Raw genomic sequence first — 21,709 nt, forward strand, 5'->3', positions numbered from 1 at the left:
GTGAGTAATTTCTTTTGGCAACCCTCATACCACTTCTGTTAGAGAGTTCTCCAGATTTAGAGAAAGGAGAGATACTCTTACTATAACTTTTTTCCAGCATAGTAGAAATGAGAAACCACTTAATGCAGTGGACCCGCTGAGACATGTACGTTAAGAGAAAATTTTAACTGAGCAATTAATGCTGTATTTTCAAGGTCAAGACAGTTGCTTTCATATAAAGGTACTTCTGCTAACAGTTGTGGAATATGTAGACTCACTTCCTATGTCCTCGGACGAGATTTTAACTTACTTTGTACCTTCAAAACTAATGATAAGGAAACTCATAATTGTGATGTGCTGTCATTTTATTTGGGTTTTTTTTTACTTTTTATTGTCCATAGCTTTTGCCGTATGTCTGACAAGAACTCCTTTATATAGACACCATTTGTCTATATAAATGTTGAGCAGGCAAGAAGTTAATTTTGTAGTCTTGTTATGATACTATTGTCCAGTTTACTTGATGCTTACGAAGGATAAGATGGCAGCTGGTTTGGTTTTTTTACCTGGTTTGACCTTAATTGGGGTTTCTTATCTCTTTTGCCTCATAGTGTGATTATAGCTAGGACGTGGCATTTCAACTTGGAGTGCAGGCTGTCTGTCCAACTGTACAGCTTTGAGTTAGCTTAATGGTCCTGAGATGCCATCTGTGAGCCAGAATCTTCTTGTACGTGGAAGACATAATGAAATACAGACCTCTTCAGGTTTAGCTTACATTAATAGTGACTGAAAATTGTTAGTCAGATAATGGTGAAAAGTCAGTAGTGTAGCGAGAAAGAGATTAGTGCAGTGGGTGCAAGTTAGTTTTGACTCTTCTTTTTTTATACCTCAGTGTTTTAAAATCAATTTAAACGCTTGATTCTTTGTCTACTCCAGGACACTCCCGTGCCTGGCCAAATGAGAACAAATGAGAACATATTAGGGCCATTTTGAACAGATAAATTATCTTTGTGGGCAAGAGGAAAGAAATCCACCTGTCTCAAAGTTAGTTGAGGATACTGAACTAGTCTTTGGTGGAAGCCATCTTGGCTGGAAGTACCATTTCAAGATACTCATAGAAAGCTAGACTAAAAGGTGATGAATCGCTTCCTACTTTGAGACTAATTTAAAAGCAATTGTTTCGTTAAATTGCTTGAGAGAGGATGAGACCCTGTAGGGCAAATATTGCCCACAGAGCCTACCATTGGTGCCATTTTTATAGGAGGACATGCGCTTTGCTCTGTAAGTTCCCAAACAAGTGGTTTGAAATCATATGCTGGTATCCTTACAGGCATCTGCTCCTTTCAATTTCTCTCTCCATAGGCAAAGGCACAGGAGTCGAGGCCTGGTCTTGTACCTACAGAGGTAGTAGAGCCTGTCCCAGCAAGGTCAACTGAGGTGGTCATCTGGGCTTCTCCTTTTAGGAATTTGTGCCCACTGGAGTTCATGCCCTCCTTTAATGAAGGACTGGATCGCCCTTTTAACCATAAAAATAAGTCTAACGTTTTTTTGGGGTTTTTTTTGTAAACAAAGTATTTTTGTGCATATCTCTTTCTCAGCTCTTCTCCAGGTAGACTCTGGAAAGACTTCTGCAACTTTTGATCTACCGTGAAGCTATGGCATGAGTTTCCTCAGTGCATGTTCTTTTACACAGGAAAAAAAAAGAATCTATTTTTAAATGTTAGTGAAAAAAAACACTGGCAAATAGAAACAGGGCAAAACAAGATATTATTTAGGCTGGAAGCTGGACAGGAGGCTCCTTAGCAAGTAGCACAGGTGCTGCCCTGCAGGATCCAGATACTCAGTTTACTTAAGCTGAACTAGATGTTGATTTACTCTCAGAAGGATCTTCCCTCCATCTGGATGTACCTTCTGTCTTTCTTGTGTTAAAAGAAGTGCTTATGTGACCACCCAGAGAGCTCATCATCTCACTGATCTGGCTGAAAAACAAAACTTTCTTTGGTGGATTAGGGTTTGCTTTAAATGGGATCAATGGACTAGTATTACTTACCATGCTGTGTAGTGTCAGCATGCAAGTGCTGGCAGGAATGCATGGCCAGAGGCAGGGAGGAGGCAACATAGTCCTAAATTGGCTTGAGCTGACTGTAGCTGGAGTAGCTACACCTTTAGCTACTCTCTGCCAAACTCTTACGTGTTTATTGGGAAACATCTTACCTGGAATTCTGGTCTGGCCTTAATGTTTCCTCAACGCTTTGTTAATTCAATACAAAGATTCAACGCCATTGTAGGAGGTCTTGGAACAGCCTTTCATTCTTTCATGCCATGGTCTGCATGCTTAGTACTTTTGTCCTTTTTTATTTGTGCATTGCTTGTTTACTTGGCACTAGTTACTTAAGTTTGTCTTGAAATACTGTATGTCATGTATCTATCTTTGACAGACTCCTGTGCAAGTTATTATTTCTTTGTGTATGTGATTCAGAAAACTGGGCCTTTCCTTGGCAAAGGATGACATTGTTCAGCTGAAAGAAGCTTATAAGTGGATTATTCATCCCCAGTTGTCAGAAGAGTTGGGTGTTCCTGCCGATGGAAAGGTGTCGTATAAATAAGAAAATACTTTTTTTCTCTCTGTTTTTTTTCTTTTTTTTCATATGTGTTTGTGTGTGTATATATATATTTATACACTTATATATATGAGGGGAAAAAATAAAAATACATACTTTTTTCCCCTCATTAACAGATAAACAAGTTGCACTGTTCTTATATTCACTGTAGGGGGAAGCAAGGGGGAAGGTCTTTTAACCAGAGGTCTCCAAGTCTCAACACTGAGGGGTCCAGTCTTCACTTTTGTACACGTAGATCATTGCACCTCCTGAAACCGTCGCAGTCTTTTGCTAAATCTCTTGCTCTTGGGCTGCCATCCTCCTTTTATCAATGCGACTTTTTCAGTTTTCTCATTTTCCAGGATCTCTGTTTTCCAGAGGCTAAGGAATGCTCACACATGCCTTCTTTGCTCTCCTATTACTGCCAACGCTGTTACTGCTCTGTGAGATAAATTGTTCAGGTTGTTAGCATGTTAAATTACGTGGATAAAATGTATTTCTGAAACATACTGAAAGAGGACAGACTGGTCCTTGTTCACTTTAATGAATGCTAGAGATAGGCATGTTGGAACCTGCAATACCTGTAAGTAGGCAATAGAAATGTTTTTTCAAACCCTGTTTTCAACTTTCAGATTCTGACTAACAGTCTTAAAATGTTTCTGAAATGCATTGACTGAACATGACATTCAGATGTTGCCAGACCAATTGAGAAACACCATCATCTTGAATGTAAAATTTCTGCAAACATGGCTAAAATTCCTGCTGAGGACAAGGCAGTCTGCAGTTTTTACCGGTCATCAGCCATAGGACTGACCCCAGGACTAGACTCACTTAGTCTGTACGTTAGTTTGTCAGCTTCCATAATAATTACAGATTGTCTTTTCCCAGGGGTGCTAATTGAAAACGTCCCTTTTATCTTAATGAAGAAAGAAACGCTCGGTTATCCTGAAGATGATCCAAGAAGAAACAAACTTCTTACATACCAAGTTAGCAAAAGCTCTACAACAATTAGGCACCGAGCCACTCCAGACAGCACTGTACCATAAAAGTTACTTGTCTAGTGCTCTTTATCTACAAGGCACTTGAATATTAGCCAATCTTTTCAATAGCCCTCTTGAGATATTCTGGTATCTGAATAACAGAAGTAATGAGTGTTGTTTGCCCAAGGCCAAAGAGGGAATTGGGGGTAGAATTGAGATTACACTAGAGTTTCTGGTCTAGCTGTCAATCCACTAGGACATGTTGCCTTTCTTTGCCCCAAGGCCATCCAGTCATTGCAGATGAAGCCCCTGACAAAATTTTACAATGGTGACTACTACAGGGTTTTTATCTTTATTCCACGCTATGCTCTGCTCTCCCAGAAGGTTTGTGAAGTTTAGTGACCGTAATAGGCTTTGAGCATACACTGTCTCTGACTCAGTTCCCCCTGTGCAAAATGGGGCTGGTATCTATGATGTGTAGGTCACTCATGTTTTTGAAGTGCTCTCGGATCATCTTTGGTTACTTCAGAAATGCAAATGCTATTATGGCACACGTTTTAATGTCTTTAGAGAATTTGTAGAATAAATGGGTAACTTTCTCTTTTGACTACCTCTTTAATGTTTTTCTAATATTACAATGAGGATGCTTGAGAATATCCTCCCTGTTTGTTTAACAAAGTATTACCTTCCTTTTTTCTTTCTTTTTTTTTTTTTTTTTTTTTTTTAATTCAGAGTTTGTTTGAAGTTAGCGTGGTCTTTGCTCACCCGGAAACAGAGGATGAGTGCCGTTTCCTGTAAGTTTTTATATAAATAACAAAAGATCTTTATCTAAATATTGTGCAACATTGTTGATTTGGATTTGCTACAGATGAGACTATGCAGTGTTTATAAACTAGAATGGGGCCTGCATCTAAACTTCCTCATATTCAGATAGAGTTGCAGAACTTAAAGTTACGCCATCTCTGTCTGGTTAATTCTGTGCTTTAAAGCCAATAAACAAAATCATCCAGAATTTCGATTTGAACTGGAAGGAGAACTCTAATATACGTTGTTTAATTTCAGCCCTTTTCAAAGTCATTACCCTCTTCAATAGAGCGTATCATTTTAAAAAATAAATTCAAACCACGTAGTTGCAGGTGGGGGAATCTTTTGAGGTCATGCCTAGGTTTTCTTGCTCTTACAGGAGACATGGATGGGAGGGAAGGCTTTGAAGTGAGTTAATCCAACTTAGCTGGTTGATTAAAACAAACAGAAGTTCCCTGGCCACTAGACATAGTTTTTGGCCTGGCCCACTAGAGCATCTGCTCAGCAAAATATTTCTGTGAATTTAGCTACCATTTAGTCTGATTTCTCAAAAATCTAGCAGTAGTATATTCTGGATAATTAGGTTCACTCTTGCTGGTTGCTGATGCTTCCTGGAAAACTTAAGTGTCACTCGGTTTCATTGCTTGCACTCTGCTGCAAGTTAAATCTTAGCATAGAAAGAGGCTCGGCATAGAATTTCTGACTTCCCTGTTTCATAGTGACTTCATCTCTTGAGACTAGAGATTTCCTTTGCAGCCTTTATATATTTCCCCTATTTTACCCCTTCTGGCAATTTGTGATCTTTGTTTGAATGCCCAATCTGCCACCTTCTTGGTTTTCAGCAGCTGCATCCTTCATTTGCCTTGGGGTAGAGGGTGAGGGAGTGCATGCTTGGTGACAGACCAGATATTAGGAAGAATTGATTACTGGTATTTGCTGAGCATCTTCCTTTCCAGCTTCTTCAAGACCGGGCAAAAGGGGGAGAAAGTAGTAGGGCCAAACTACAATTCTAAATAATGTTACCTGCAATCCTGTAAAATCTCAAAAGTTTCTGGATCCTGCACCCTTTTGTTCTTATTTATTTAGTTTTACTTGATCAGTTCTTGTTTGCTGTAGTGCTCTTCCTTCCTCTGAAACCTCTCAGCTCTTATTTTCAGCTCATCCTTCCATCCTTTCTGTGACGTTTCAAAAACATTGATGTCGAGCACGTTATGGTGCCAATGCTAGCGCTCCAAGGGGAATAGTTATAGAGGTGAAAGCTGTAAAGAAGTTCCATTCCACATTCCCACTACTCAGGTTTATTCCATGTGACCTGACACTATCCCTTTATTTGCCTTCTCTTTGTAGCATACTTAAACAGCAATTAAGGTTTTAGACATTTTTCTTAAGTAACAGCATATTACCTAATTTAATTACATAGTAGTTTCTCAGGCGTCAAGGTATTCTGTGTATGTGAATGGCTGGTTCTGGGCAGATTCTGAGGGAATGGTTTGGTTTTGATGTAAATATGGTAAATTTGGCAATTGTCACAGCTTTAGTAATGACAGTCATGTTTTTTGTGGAAGCAAAGTAGGACCTTGTCTCAACCTGGAGAAGTCCTCCAGGTATGCTTTTGGGTAGCATTTCCAAGTATGGCATCTGCAGTTTCTCATCTCTCAAGCTGTTCTTACCCAATCATGTGTAGATAGGTGTGCTAAAATGACCCTTGGTTTGACATGGAAGATTGAATTGGCTCTTGTTACTTGATATTTGGAGATTTATGTTTAAAGGTAAGGTGATATTTAAATTCCGGAAGAGGGAATTTGTGACGCTTTGTGTCACAAACTGGCCAGGCAAGTTGCTTGTATAGAAACGGCATGAGGTCAGACCTGCTTCCTTATAGTCTAAAGTAGTTATAGAAGCGTTGAAAAGCACCAGCAAGAAATGATAAATTGTGTTGTAGGCTAGAAATCATCTCTAACTGCATACATAGAAATCCACTAATAGGAACAGCAACTTCCTCTACAGTACTCAGAAAAAGTGTTTCACTGACTTGGCTTTCACTTTCGTGAAACAACCAATAGTTTCCTTTTGAAGAGGCAAAGCACAAATGGTATCGAACACCTGGGGTTACTTTTTCTGTAGTAAATTGAATTTTCCTATCCAGAAGCAGCGATTTGAATCTCTAGTTTGCAGTGTGCATTGGCTAAGACCAGCAAGTATAGATTTCAAGATGTCAGCAAATCTTGCACAGAACTTAAACGTTAGTCATTATCTTTATTGAGAAGGATTGGAAAGGACTGAAAGCTAAACTTCTTGTGTGCTTTTCCATCCCATCTCAAAGCTGAGACACATTTGTGTTGGTTAGAGCAGAAGAGGCTTACGCAGCTTTGTCCGTGACTTCTCCCTAGATCGAGCAACACACACCTTCCGCCATTTGTGGTTTAGGATAAAGTTAATTTTAAAATCTGCTCTGTGCTAAGCTGTGGAAGTGAGATACTGGACATATTGGTACACAGACCATGTAGCTGCTATGCTTATAAGTCTGTCTGCCTGCCTGTTTATTTCTTTTTCTGTAAGAGTAGCAGCTAATTTTCATTTCTGTATTTAGAGCCACAGCCTGTCCAGACTGTTTCAAACCAGCGAAGAACAAACAGGTAGGATCTCATCATTGTTGTATTTCTTTTCTGACATTCAGAATTTCACGGCAGTAGCTACAAGGAAGAACTTCTCTAGGTATTCAGTCAGTGTTTAATGTCTGGTTTTCCTTCATCAAAAATCTCTCGTTTTCAGTTGCCTGAAAATAAAGTTGTCTCCTTTATTCAGTTAACATTTCTCCGCTTAGGAAAACTAAGCGCTTGGTGCTTTTCTTTAGGTCGTTCTTTTTCCAGACTGTCTAAAGGCCATAATTTTAGGAACGTTCTCTGTAAATACCTCCCTTAAGATCTAGGAATTTGATTGTCATGCATTAAAAGTAGCATAAAAGATGATCCTTAAGCTCTCTGTGGGTGAAACAGTTCAGATAAGTCACATTGTGAAGATGAGACTCCGCAGCCGAAAGAGAATGATCACGCTGCAGTTTTCATGTCCTCTGATCTGAATGAAAGACAAAATACATGCAGGATGGTTTTATCCTGTCTACCTCTGGAGGGGGGGAAGGAAAGAAAAGGGACCTTGCCACTTGTTGCAGGCCGTGAGCACACACACAATCATTGACAGAAAAGAGGACATGTAAGAATAAAAAAACAGTTGGAGAGAAACTGATATAAGTAGGCCAGTGGGTGTGATCAGAAGAACAAGTAACTTCTATCAGAAGCCTATGCAAGGCCTTTTATTCTTTCTGGTGAAGAGTCTACCGACATTTGGCTGAGGCAGTCCGACCCAGGAATTCTGCCTACTCTACTCCACCTGACCAATAAATGCGAGTCTTTTTTTAGAAGGATTGTATTGTTATAACTCACTGCTTGCTGCATTGCTTTCCGTTAAAAGGGGGGAAATCCCCCATAAGGAGTTAAACCAGCAGGGCCTGGCTGTTAAAACCACACAGGCAACGAGATGTAGGGGAATCTAAAGGAAAAAATACCAACTCTGAAGAGCTGTCAGAGGTTCATCCTTACAAAGAAGCTGTGCTTGAAGCTAGCTTCAAGGGCTGTGTTAATCAGAGAAGTCGTATAAAAACTGGGTTCTGAGTGAAAATTTCTGTCTCATCTGCTGTAGAGACTTATTTAAACCTGCTGCTAGTTTAAGGGTTTTCCAGCTCATGTGTTCTGTGAGGAAGGGAAGTGCTATTATCTCTAGTTTATGCTTAGAAAGAGAAAGAGCAGCTTTCCTGAAGGCATCCAGGAACTCTGTGTTAGAGCAAATTGTCCCAGTCAGTCACCCGGTATTTTTCCCTGTTTTTTCCAAATCCCCAATCCAGTTTGCAAAAAAGACATCATTAAATTGGAAATTCAGCGGACGGCCACCAAGACAGTGAAGGGGCTGGAGCACATGCCCTAGGAGGGGAGGCTGAGGAACCTGGGCTTGTTCAGCCTGGAGAAGAGAAGTCTTTGTGGAAGACCCAACTGAATCTCCCCCTAGTACCAACAGAGAGGTTACTGAGAACAGGGAGCCAGGCTGTTCACCACAGTGCATGGTGGAAGAGTGAGAGATGGTGGACATAAGTTGAAATGAGAGGTTCAGAGTACATATAGGAAAAAACTTTTTACCATGAGGACAGTCGGACAGTAGAGCAGGCTACGCAGAGAGGGTGCGCGGACTCCGTCCTTGGAGGATTTCAAGACCTGACTGGATAAAACCCTGGACAATATGGTTCGATCTCATAGCTGACCATGCTTTGATTAGGGAGGTTCATTTAGAGACCGCCTACTGTCCTCAGCCTTCCTAAAGTAGGATTCCGCCTCACCTGTTACAACACTTACTTCTCCTGTTCTAGGAACCTAAATTCAGTGTTTTCTGCCTTAGCCCCACTTGAGTTATCAACAGCAGCACCTGGCTATGCATAGAGGATGGTAGTCGTGGCTCCTGTCACCGTTGTACTATTATTACTACTTTTACTATCAGTTCACCCTTGTGAATTGATGCAGCTCAGGAGACTGAAGTTGCTCGCCTTCCACAGTTCGGGAACTGCCAAGCCCTACCATTCAGAGCCCTTACTTCTGAGTATGAATGAACTTTTGAACTTTGTAGACAGGTATCTACTTAACAGTATTATTTTCAGAAGAACTAGCTTCCTACTGTCACCGAGATAAAAGCTGGGGCTTAGGTATACTTAACTTTTGGAAACAGGGAAGCTGGTTTAGATTTCTGTTCGTGGATTTAGGATTCCGTTTTTAATCTGTTTTGCAAATTTGGACCTGAGCTCCCAAGCACTACGTTTTTTTGTTCTTGCTTTTGTACACTTTTATATATCATCTGAAATACGATCGTTTCCAAAGATATGCCTAGCATTTCTTTCAGCTAACCAAAGGGCAGAGTTAGCAGTTGAATATTCTAAGGAGCTGGAGTAGGTTTCTCTGGAAGAGTGACAGTAATTTTAGACCTGCTGAAAGTCAGTGGCGCTTGTTATTTTTTTCTGCGTAAAAACAGAGTGAGGAAACATATACTACTGTTTGTACGTGTCTTCTAGAAAGAAAGGGGCAAATCTTAGTTCTACAACTAAATAACTGTTATGTTCCAATCTGTCAGCTATATTAGTTGTATTGCTTTCATGTTGTGAGTAAAGTTACTTGAATAGATTTTGGCAAAATTACCTGTTGCTCTCTGTTGCCCTATTAAAGTTAGGGTTGAGATCACAGTGAGTTCTGGCTGATACAGAGTTGCTTCTAGGTATAAGAAAACACAAAACACAAGTGAAAGAAGTATATTGTGAGAAGCGTACGGTGTGTATATTTTAGGGTTTTTTTTCTTCCTTAGGCATATCCTTTCTTAGCTTCTCTTAGTTCTTGACTAATTTTTTTTTATTTCACTGTGCAGTCTGTTTTCACTAGAATGGCAGTTATAAAAGCTCTAGAGAAGATAAAAGAAGAGGATTTTCTCAAGTAAGTATATACTGAAACTAGTTCTTAGTATTGTGCTTTTGTATAGAATTAGGATGGAGGGGAAAATATTAGGTGGGTAAGTAGTGGTTGTTCAAATTCTGCTAGTTTACTGGTTAAAATGTGTTGCGTTTTCTATTCTTCTGGTAATAAAATGTCATTCCAGATCTTTTATTTAAGGAGTTATCTTAAAATGCTTGAGTTAAGCCACAGAGGATGGAAAACTGGACGTGACACAAATGATGGTCTTTTTCCCATTAGTAAAAGTGCTTCATTGGTTGATTATCTCAGGAGCTGCACGGAGGAGAAATCGTGGGTCAGAGAGCTGCAGTTCTGCTCTGTGCTTTCAGCAGTACGTCACTGCAGATCTGTGGGCTGGCATGGGATTTAGAAGGGTTAGAAGTTAAAACAGTTTGTTGTAGTATTGCCAATCATTTACATTCAAAAATCTTTATGTACATCCCCAAAACCACAGAAGAGATTTAGAAATTGTGGAACTTCCTTCTGTATTTTGAACCTTAGAGTTTGTAAGGCAAACTTCTCTTTACAAGAAAGACTTTTTCCCGTATTTCCAAAATGTTAGGAGTGGAGTTTTAAGAAAACATCAAGTGCTGTAATACGGTAAAAATCACGAGCAGCAGGAAGACATCAATAGACACTCTTTCTGTAGTTCACTGTGCTTAATTGCACTAAGTCTTCGCGGCTCTTTTCTTTGATTCCCAGCAAAGATTTAGTAATAGATCCTGAAGATACTTTTCATGCAGTGTTTAGTTTCATTATTGCTATAGCTATAGCATGGTACATCTTACTAGCACACTTTGGAGTGTTTTACTTCGATAACGTTCGATGACAGATTTACAAAAGTATTTGCAATGCGGTGTGGTTGATTTGCTTAATGTTTATCCATTTCTTGGTGTTCCAGATTTTAATGTGAATACTGAGTTTATACTGTAGCTGTGTTTTGTGTAACTGAAGTCATCATCTTTCGTGCCATTATTGCTATGATGATGCTCCGTCATGTTCTGGTATTACTAGTCTTTTTTAATCTTTTTTTATACAGGCATTTTCCATGTCCCCCAAGTTCACCAAAGAACCTCTGTGTTGCTCTGGAAATTCAGTGCAATAATGGTGCAGTTTTTGTGGCTGGTAAAGTGATCCATTTATTTTCTGCTGTGTTGCCTTAAACATAACTTTATAACACTGCCACGAGACCCAGAAGATTCTTGCTATTTGTTGATTCCTGTAATTAAGTATAAGGAGCAAAGAAACAAATCTGGCTCTATCTAAGAGTGGACTTTGTTTGACAGGGGAAGAAATTATACTTGCCTTTGCTGAAGACATGATTTTGTGAAAAGTTAGAAATTACAGATCAACACGCTAAAATCAGAACTATTTGCCTGTTCTTACGTTGTGAATTTAAACTTGGAGGCTGTGTGGTGGAGATGGTTGAAGAGGAGTGGGAGCTGGAGACAGCTGTGTCAGGGCCAAGGTCGGGTTCCCACGTTAGGAGCTGCAGGAGGGGAGCATGTCACTTCTGCTGCTGCCAGTTGTGCACACACCTCCCTTCTGGATATTTGGGAAGATCCTGCTTTTCCTTGCCATTGTTTTTCTTTTGCTTTGAGAGATGGAAGAGTTCCCTCTCTTGTAGAGACAGCACAGGATGATGTGAAGATTTAAAACAACTGTCTTTGTGCCCCTGCTCATTAAGGGGGCTTGTCCAGAAGCGGTTTAAGAAACAAAGAATTTTGCCCTGTTGTCAAAGCTTGCTCTCTCCTTCAGAAAACCTTTATCCCTGCAAATCCTGCAGTTGTAATATGTCCACTCATAGTAAGCACAAGGTTTGGGAAAGGCAGTTCTGCACTAAATAAGCTCCCAGCAGTGCTGTTCCCTTGCTTGGATTTTGATTTGGATTCAGAGGTTTTCACCATCTGGATTTATCTGCATATTATTCCGTCCAAAACTGCCAATCTTAGTGGGATTAATAAAGGTTAAATTTTAGAAAGCTTAGCTCTTTCTAGTTCCCTCCTCCAAACCCAGAGATAGTGTCCGAAATAATTGGGTGAGACAGGTAATGCAACAACACCCGGTGTCCCTGAGTTGAGATGATTCAACTTTTCTATCGCTTGCCTGCAAGAGTATCTCCCCTTCCCCTAGTCCTGTGTATAAACAACCACTTATTTAAATATATGCAAACAGATTATTTTTAAAAACCCTACAATTTTAGTCCAACATACTGTGTTTAAAAGGGTGGTACAAATCCTGACTAAAGGAAAACATAGAATGAAAAGTAAAAATGCAAAAGTGAATGTTCTCGTGGCAGCTAGTCAGTGTTCTATACATACCTGTTTCTTATTTTGAATTACTGATTAGACAGTTAGATGTACACTTTCATGAATCCAAGATATCCAATGTTTTTTAGCCTTTTCCAAACACACTGTTTTATTTTAGGTTCCTTTGTTGGGTGGTCTTATCAGAATTCACCTGTATGGAGAAGGAGACAGAGGGTTAGCTTTCTGCATGTGATTTAATACTGGTTTTGCAATTTATAGCTTGTTCCAAACAAAACCAAAAAAAAAACCCAGGCAGGATGTTGTCTTTAATTTTTGAATAATTTATTGAGTACAGTGCAGTTATTTTGTTATTACAGCAGTTTAAATGAGACGGGATCTTAATTTGTAAGCACAGTTTCAGAGTTGGTATTGCCCTCTTGACCTTACCTTTGGTGTTCACTGAACGCTCCCTCCCCCCCCCCCCCCCCCCAGCTTTTTTTTAAAGCTTCAGGAGAAGCTGTCAAACCGAGAAACACCTTCTGTTTTTTTTAACCCACTGTTGTTCAGAGCAAAAGCTAAAAATATTAGAATGGGGAGTTGAGAGAAGAGAAAAGGAAAAAAAAAAATCATTTTCCTCTTTCCATTTTATGGAAAGAGAATTTAGCAGCGTGAAGCTGACTTCTGACTGATTAGTCACGGTACTTTCATTACTTGCCCCAGTGAAGCGGTATTAGTCAGTTTCCCCGTTTGTTTGTGTGGGTTTTTCTGCAGATCAGAATGCAAGCAGGAAACATTGTTAGAAATAGGAAAATATGATACTGAAAACCAAAAAAATTGAGATGACAGAGGCAGAGTATAATACGCGTAGCTACTTTGAACTCCTTTTTTATTTTCTACATGCAAGGTTTCAGATTGAAACTTGTTTGTGCAGGGGGTTACTCGTCGTTCTTTATGAATGAGTTCCTTGGTTTGTGCCTATTTTCACTTCTTATAAAACCTGTCAATAAGAAAGCTCATCTTGGTCATCCATGTCAGACTTGTTCTTTGTTTATAGCAGTCGTGTCACGGGAGATGGCATGCTAGTGTGACATAACACGAGACTATGACTGGAATCAGTCAGAGGATGGCAATCTCTTTACATGGCAGCTTTCCAAGGTTCTTGAAATTTGTGCTAGTTTATTCCTGAGACATTTTGCTCGCATGGCTTTCCTTGTAATGAGCCAAAGCATTTTAGTTCGGGTTTCTTTTGTTAAACGTTCAGACAATGGCAGAACTTGGATTGAAACCTGAACTACTTGGTACAGGGGAGTGTGGGAACTTCTTCACTTGGGACATACGTACATTGGTGGACAGGCATATATGTATAGCATTAGTTTGGTATATGGGAGGCTGGTTAAAGACCGTGGTCTGGTTCAAAAAAATAATTTTTCCATTTGGAATCAAGTTGTCTCAAACCAGGCACTTGAACCTCTGGGTTTTCATTCCCAGCTGTGTCAGGCTATATACAGTTTTGTTTCTGTGGTTATACCTGAAGGTATGACTGCAGCAACTGGCTCTCTAAGTCTACCTTTAAGCTAGCCATCTCGGATACTGAAACTCTCATAGGTGCAGCAGCATGCATTTCATACTGTTGCTGTAATGCTCTTGCCATAAAACAAGTTTAAGCCTGTAAATTTATTTTCACAAGGCTCCGATGAAAGTTAAATGTATTGTGCTGTGCAATACTGGAGCTTTTGTCCATTGCTTTAGAATGATTACAGCTAACATAGTTGTTTTTTACAGGAAGATACAACAAATATTCAAGGAATTTACCTCAGACTCCCTGGATTATTGATGGGGAACGGAAGCTGGAATCTTCAGTGGAAGAGCTGATTTCAGAGCATCTAATGGCAGAATTCAAAGCAGACAGTAAGTATCTAGGAGATCTTTTACCATATATATTTTTCATCATTACTAGAATATTTTTCCTTAGTAGCTACTAACATAATATAAGAGTATGAGGGAAGAAAACATGTTTCTTTATCCCTCTCTTATCCTTCTAAGTCCAAGCTTGTAAACTTTTTTTAGCTGTGATCTGTGAGTAATTAGATGACTGCTTTGTTTTATGCAGCGTCTTTTATCCTTCTAAAATACCTCCTCAGTTGATCTGATGATGCAAATATTACGGTTTTATGTGGTAGTATTTTTGCCTAGCCATACTTCTTAAGAATTGGTAATTCTAACATGACTTGTAACAAGAAGGTTTTTGCCATCAGTGTTCCATAATATCTGCCTAGCCTTCGACCCCTTCATGTTTCTTACCTTGATTAATTTATTTTCTTCAGTGCATAGAGTTCCACAAGCTAAATGCTTATCCAGGGATTTTCCAGATGAAGTAATCACCGCCCATCATTTGTCATCTACTGGATGTGGAATTAGAGACATAGAAGGCCCAACGAAAAATCGCATTAAATATTAGTTTGGAAAAAACAGCTACTTTCCCCTCCTCTCCTCCCTCCTCCCAGTGGATACGTTAGTCTGAACACTAGGAAAATCCTCAAACCATGTCTTTAGGTGCTGTGTAACACCTGATTTCAGCTTGCAGAATTACCACAACTGACTACCAGAAATGCAGGTGCAGTAATGTTGAGAAGAGACATAAACTAATAGAAAGACCATTGCCAGCAGGTCAAGGGAGGTGATCCTTCCCCTTTACGCAGCACTGGGGAGACACATCTGGAGGACTGGGTCCAGTTCTGGGCTCCCCAGTACGAGAAAGACGTGGACATACCAGAACGAGTCCAGCAAAGGGCTGTGAAGATGATTAAGGGTCTGGAGCATTCCCAACCAAGAAAATTCTGGTAGTATGACCAAAATACGCCTTCATGACCGTGGCAGATGGTTATGTAGTTGCCATAATATGACCAGAGAAATGAGAGATAATAAAAACGGAGGAGATCTTTATGCGTGCTGTATGTTCCCTATGGAGGAAAAAGTTTTGAAACCATCAGTTTTTCAGAGACGCTTTGGAATAGCGCTGCAAAGTTACCTCTAGTGCAGGGTTTGGTCCCCTATTCCTCCTTCAGGCAAAGCTTAAAGGTGGAACGGGGATGATGAAGGGAACTAAATACCCAACAGTACATTTCTGTAGCTTGAAAGATGAGAAAAACAAATACACAGAGGTTACTTTTCAGTTTGGACTTGAGTTTTCTTCCTCTTTTGTCCAGGTGTGTGTGACTAGCAGAAATTTCTCTGAAATCTTTGGAAACCATTGGGTGTATTTAGGATAAAAAGCTGTGGTTTGGAGGAAGACAGCTCAGTTTGATTTTATTCACAGACTTGAATTAGCTGGGTAAGAAATGAACAAAATTAATTAGTAAGTGGAATTCATTTAGGATGGTACTGCTTTTTTCCGGACATTTTCAGGGTTGTCGCGGTCACGTTCAGGCCAAGGAACTAGGAGTGCTCTTCGAGGAACTTGTGAACCTGATGCAATAAACAATAACTATCCCAGATTTTTTCAAATACAGTGCAGTTTTCATTTTATAAAGATAGCTCTTCAAAGTATATCTGCAAACACAAATAAGTTTAGAAAGAAAATATTTCACTTTTTAAAAGCTGTAGAGAGTATTAAAAATGTAAAATAAAATCTCACCTCCCTTGTTCAAATCTGTTATAGGCTTTAATTTTTCTTCCTCTGGAAGAGAAGATGTGGATGTAAGAACGCTAGGCAATGGTAAGGCTTGGAACATCCCTTGTGAAACACAGAAACCAGCAAAATGATTAACTGAAGCTGAGTGCATAAGTGTGTGATTAGGCATGCTTTGAAATTTTATCTCGGAAACATTTTAGTGATATCTATGTATTTATTCCCAAAGACCGAACGGTTTCATAAAACCAACTGAAGGAGCAGCCCTTTTTCAGTGTCCTTGGCTGCACGGATGCATGGAAGTGCATAGCTTGTCAGGAGTATTTTATTTTACTCACTTCCTATTTTTAAGCCATTTATGTCAGACTGGTTCCTATCTTGTTTTCCGTTGGGTCCTTCTGCTTTGCCTCACTGTCACTGGGGAGCGGGGAAGCCTTATTTTCTGTTTGAACTTGGGTCCTTTATAAAGGTCAGTTGCTTTCCAATATGCTGAAGCTACTATAGCCAAAGGAGAAGGGGAAAGAAAAAATAAAAATTAGCAATCACGTGTTCCAGTTGCTGTCTGATTTGTAGCCTAGTTCTTGGCATTGCTTATACTGGGGATCATCTCTGGCCCTGAGCACAAAAAGTGCAGCTATTGCAACAGATGTTTAGCTGAGGGAGCGGGATTTAACATCATCTTGCACCTGGGCATTGCTGTAGGTGACAGAAAATAAGCTAATTAGCTTTTTTTTCTTATTTTATTTTTTAATTAGCACAGACTTGTACAAGATGTCTTCTGGGAAGTCGTAATTTGCACTTATTGCTGATACTGGGGTTTAGTAGCCAAAAAAAGTCCCTTGTTTCTTTCCTTCCATCTGATGCTACATCCCTAAACCCACAAGTCCTATCCCTGTTTGCATAACAGCAGACAATCTTCACACCTTCCAACCTTACTGCATAAATTCAAACGTTAATTTAGAACAACATGTTTTTATGTTTTATGACTGTGCATGTTGCCAGGAAGGCCCTTTGCAATTGAGCTTGTGAATCCTCGTAGAATACGTTTTACTGCTGAGGAAATGAAGGGACTTCAGCAGGTAAATCATTTGCACCTCATGGAACTCGTAAAGCATGTGTTTCTTCTCTAACTGAGCAGTTTTGCTAACTGATTCTTTTTTAAATATCACAGACAATTAATAACTCTTCAGACAAAATACAGGTTCGAGATTTACAGCTTGTCACCAGGTCAGTATTTATCATCACTGGCAAGGGATTTCAAAGTGATGCTTTGGGAGTTTTGCAAGCGTTCTTGCTCACAGCGTTGTATAATTATGCTTATGTTATTTATGTTATATGAGTAATTAATTTCCTTTGTTTAGAGAGGCAATTGGTCGTATGAAGGAGGGTGAAGAGGAAAAGACAAAGACCTATAGTGCCTTAATATGGACAGACAAAGCAATACAGAAGGAAGATATTGCATTTCTAGATGATATCAAGGTATCTGCTGCTCTTTTTGCTAATTTAGATAGTACCTGTCCTGGTGTCTTAGGGGAGAGTTTATCTACGTGGACCCACGGACATATCTCTCTCTCTCTGTGTTTGGTGGGTTTTTTTCATCAGGGTTTCTCTTGCTATAGGGACTTTCATACCTCCCTTCCCCCTTCTCATCCTTCCTTACTTCACCATTGTCAGGCTAGCGTTATAGCTGGCTGGCTGTGAGCCAAGACAACAAACTGTTGTATAATGTTGACCTTCCAGTAGACAAAGAATAAGAAGTAGTGAATGGGAGAGGAGGAAATCTGGCACCCACACCCCTTTCTTTACCTTAGGTAGTGTTTTGCGTAAGTGGAAGGAGCAGAGGTGGTCTTTTGTCCTGCAAGCTCTAAAGCCATTCTTCCACGCTGCAGCAATTAGGAGTTTGAAATGTCTATGGAAAATAATGCAGAGGCCTTACAAAGTGCTCAACGTAACAAGCCACGCTGTCTTAATGAGAACTTTCTCCCAAGTGTTGGTCAGAGGGGTACTGCTGATGGAGAAGTGTGTTCCGTTTTTGTTGTGTTGTACCACTTCCTATGGGGCTTGGCCATGAAATCATTCTCAAAGCGTGAGCCATTACAGTTCAGGGAGACAACTGTGGTGAAGCTTTTTTAGCATGCCCACTCACTTCCTGAAAAGTTGCCTTTCAAACTGCTGCATCTCATTTGGGAAAGGGGGTGGGGAGTGAACTTTTAAAAAGACTGTTACGAGATCTAATCTCATTTCGGGTTTTTTTCCTCGCTTTTATTTCTAGGGGGTTGGCTGTAGTTTAGACAAAGCATTTTGTGGGTGGGATTTTTTGGGGTTTTTGTTTTTTTTTTTTATTGTCCTGAGGCTCTCAGTGAGCTTCTAAATCCTGGAGTCATTCCAGCAAAGGACTATGGAGATTTCAAGGTTATTCCTCTGTATTTGTGATTCCATTAGTTTGTGTTCATATGAGGCCTTCTCATTTAGCCTCCGAGATGGCTGTCCTTTTTTCCTTTGATAAACATGGAAAAAATTAGTCTTGCCTCAAGAAGATTACTCAACTACCATAATACAATATAAAAAAGATGTGATTGGTTAACAATACATATGACTCTTACAATCTGTGCAGTATGTTGCACATTTCCTTCCTCATTTATTTTGTTACCTCTTGTAACAGGAATTAAAACTTGACCAGAAGACACCTCTCCGGGTTCTTCACAGGCGGCCTTTAGCTGTAAGATGTCGGATCATTCACACCATGCAATCTGAGTACATAGACGAGCATCATTTTCGCCTGCATCTGAAGACTCAAGCAGGAACGTATCCTTAGATGCCGTTACACAACGCATTTACGAAACAGCTTGCTGGTTAGAGTAATTCGGGTAATGGGAAATTTCCTGCTTTTATCGCTGCGGTGTTTCTAAATCCCCGCTCTTCAGCAGTCATATGTTGCTGCATAATGTTTGCTTTCGTGTCAGAATTTCACATTCAGGCTTTCATTCAAAAATGCTGCCCGTGTGTATGTATTTTTGTGATGACCAGTCTGATAGTTTTAAAGTATATGATAGCTATAAAAATGTACTGGTTAAAGATATGCTTAAGCTTTTTCTGATTTAACTGAAAACTTTTCACCTTAGAAAATAAGCTTTCCCGCAATATTTAATGCACCGCAATGCATACTGTAGATTGCTGCTACTTACAAGTTAACAGTCTTGTCATAAAGTCACCGCTCGCTTTGGAATAAAACAGAAAATACAGGTCGATAGTGCAGTTTTTGGCATTAGAGTCAGAAGCCAAGAATTAGGATGTCTTTTAAAGATGGGTATGGGCTTAACAGGACGTTCGCTGCAAATTGGAAAAAGACGCTATTTTTGCTTTGAGCATTTTTCACCATACTCTTTTTTTTTTTTTTTTTTTTCCCCCTTTTGATTTCTTTGTGGTGAAATACACCTTTCCTTAGCCAGTATTCCTAGCTACATTAAAGAATTTGTGCATGGAGACTTTGGAAGAACAAAGCCCAATATTGGCTCCCTACTGAATAGAACCGCCGACATTCTGGAGCTGGATGTAGAAGTAAGTTGTTTGCCATTTATCTTTCCTGGAAATCAGTAACGTAGTTGCATTTGTGAGATGGTGGAATTGCTCTAATCGAATCAACGTTCCTTACCACAGTTAATAGAAAAATTGATGTTAATGCAACAATAGTGGTTTGTACCACGCCGCCACATGTGACAGGCTTCCTTTGCTGAATTCATGCCGGGGAGGGATGGGAGGACATACCGTGAATTGATGACACTTATTATTAGCACCCAGTGGAACAGAGCTTAGCAAGGCTACATGTACCACATCAAGCAAGGCTACACGTACCACATCATTGCTTTTCAAAACCGGGTCGGGTGAAAAAGGAGAGATTTTGGCTTCCTGTTCCAGTGCTGGTTCAAACACAGCAAGAAATTATATCTGTTCACTTGCTGGAGTCAGATGAAAAAACAAAATTTGTTTTGGTTAAAAGAATGTACGTAGAGATACGGATTTAATATTTAACCTAGTGGTTTGGCAAGGTTTATTTAAAATGTGGGTTTTCATTTCAAGTAGCCAGTCATCAACATGCTCGTTCTCATGTATTTCTGGAAAGCTGCCCGTGTTAACATTTTGCCAAAGAGACTTGCAGTTTTTTGCCTGTCTTTGGTGGGATAATACAGAAAGAGAGCTTGCAGAGGGCACTTCTGTTACTTCTGAAAACAGGAACGCCTGACTTGGGGCTCGGGCTGATGAGCATCGCTCTCGTATGGATAGATGTCACTACAGTTATTGGGCATAACTGTGAAAGAAGTCTAGGGACTAGAAAATAATTAGTCATGTTGCTAACGATGCATTTTAGCTCAGCCTAAGAGCCTAATCCTTTGATGAAGTTGTAGATTAGGCAAGGAGTAGGTATGATTAATGCAGGCAGTCTTGAAGCCAAGACTGCGTTTAACATGCCGTGTTGCGATTGCAAATGGTGATACTACGGTAGCGTAGGGTGTTCTGCTTTTGGAAGTGGGTGAGCAACAAGTTTATGCCCAAAGGGAATTGGAGATGTGGCCTCAGGGAGGCCAGGGAAGAAAGACATAATCCAAGCTGTAATTACAACATTTGCTTCTAATAAAGTGTCAGGCATGTTTTGTCCCTTTTGACTAACAGTCAGGATGACTGTTAATGATGTTGCCTAGATAATTCTTGCGCATAATGCTTGACAGCTTATTCTTTTAGTCTAGTTTTCCTTGCTCAGGAGGCAGGTTTGGGGACAGGTGATGGTTTTCTGCTTGAACCTTGCCTGCGCTGCCCAATACCTGAGTATTTCTGTGGCATCAATCAACAAGTTGTTTGTTTTCACATCGTAACGGCCCATCTATAGGATGGGTAGAAGATGGAGGTGGTTCACGTTTCTAATTAACAGTCCTGGACACTCGCAAATGTAGCCCAACGTCAAAACGACGCTGGGAAGCAGTAGTACAAGGAGTTGTGACTCTGCTTTATGAAGGAAACCCAGCTCCCAGAGAGCTCTCGGCAGGCACACATGGCATCACTAGAAGGTGGCTGTTTCATGCCACTGTCTCCTGCTTGCCTTGTCCCCTGTCTCTTATTTTGGCGTCCTTTACTCTGTTTCTTTACACTATTAGCCTGTAGCTGACAAGCATAGAGTTCTGACAGCAAGTCTCTTGATATTTTGCATATATAAAGTCTGCTGATTTTGCTTTTTTTCCCCCCCCCCCTTCCCTGCTCTTCTAGTCTGTTGATGTTGACTGGCCTCCAACATTGGATAATTAACTTTTCAAGTTGGGACGAGGAAGAAGCAGCAACTCTGTCAGCAGCTGGTTACTGAACGCTGTACAGTATTACAGCTTGGTTGCAAAGTATTTCTGTTGAACGTTTGGATCATGTTGATCTGCCAAAGGATACTGTTACTTTGAATCGACTTTAAACACTCTGAAACAGGTAGTGTTCATTCAATCTCTAGCCTTATTTTAATTTCTTCTGCGCATAAAAAGATTTTGGTAAGCTAGTGTATTGATAATGAGTCTTTTTAAAAAACAATTGAGAAAAAGATAAATGGTGTAACGTGCAAATGGTGTACTGAGCAAGTACATCAAATGTGCAGTAGTTTTTAATTAAAACATTTTAAATAACCCTCCCTCAAGCCAGATGGTTTTTTTTTTAACTCTTTTTATATTGGATGCTGCAGCTTTCTTGTCTGGATGCAGGTAGCACTGAGTTACCTGAAACCCAGTCCTAACTTTTTCTGAGCACTGTTCATGCAGGAGTATTTCCCAAAATTCAGGGAGTCTCTGAAACCAGTAGGCTAGTGCTTGGAACGAGGCAGCACTCTGCTCTCTGCTGACTGCTTTTTGGGCAGCGTCAGTTTTAGAGATGGGTAAATTTGTCTCCCAGACAAAGCACTTTTCAAAGG

General features: G+C 40.0%; 1 protein-coding gene across 3 annotated transcripts in view; it reads left to right on the top strand.

The window, feature by feature from the left end:
- PUS10 (pseudouridine synthase 10) overlaps nt 1-21,433 on the top strand; it is a 33,812-nt gene extending 12,379 nt beyond the window's left edge. For all 3 annotated transcript variants that reach the window (XM_076335154.1, XM_076335155.1, XM_076335156.1), the window contains exons 6-18: nt 2,456-2,567; nt 4,289-4,350; nt 6,951-6,996; nt 9,815-9,879; nt 10,937-11,022; nt 13,929-14,054; nt 15,805-15,861; nt 16,777-16,853; nt 16,946-17,001; nt 17,136-17,253; nt 18,437-18,579; nt 19,233-19,332; nt 21,031-21,433. In XM_076335154.1, coding sequence (XP_076191269.1) covers nt 2,456-2,567; nt 4,289-4,350; nt 6,951-6,996; nt 9,815-9,879; nt 10,937-11,022; nt 13,929-14,054; nt 15,805-15,861; nt 16,777-16,853; nt 16,946-17,001; nt 17,136-17,253; nt 18,437-18,579; nt 19,233-19,332; nt 21,031-21,069 — 1,087 coding nt within the window. In that variant the 3' untranslated portion in view covers nt 21,070-21,433. The remainder of the gene's footprint in view (nt 1-2,455; nt 2,568-4,288; nt 4,351-6,950; nt 6,997-9,814; nt 9,880-10,936; nt 11,023-13,928; nt 14,055-15,804; nt 15,862-16,776; nt 16,854-16,945; nt 17,002-17,135; nt 17,254-18,436; nt 18,580-19,232; nt 19,333-21,030) is intronic.
- Nucleotides 21,434-21,709: the final 276 nt, after the last annotated feature.

The sequence above is a fragment of the Aptenodytes patagonicus genome, chromosome 3 (assembly GCF_965638725.1).
Source record: "Aptenodytes patagonicus chromosome 3, bAptPat1.pri.cur, whole genome shotgun sequence".
In the NCBI taxonomy this organism is placed as follows: Eukaryota; Metazoa; Chordata; class Aves; order Sphenisciformes; family Spheniscidae; genus Aptenodytes; species Aptenodytes patagonicus.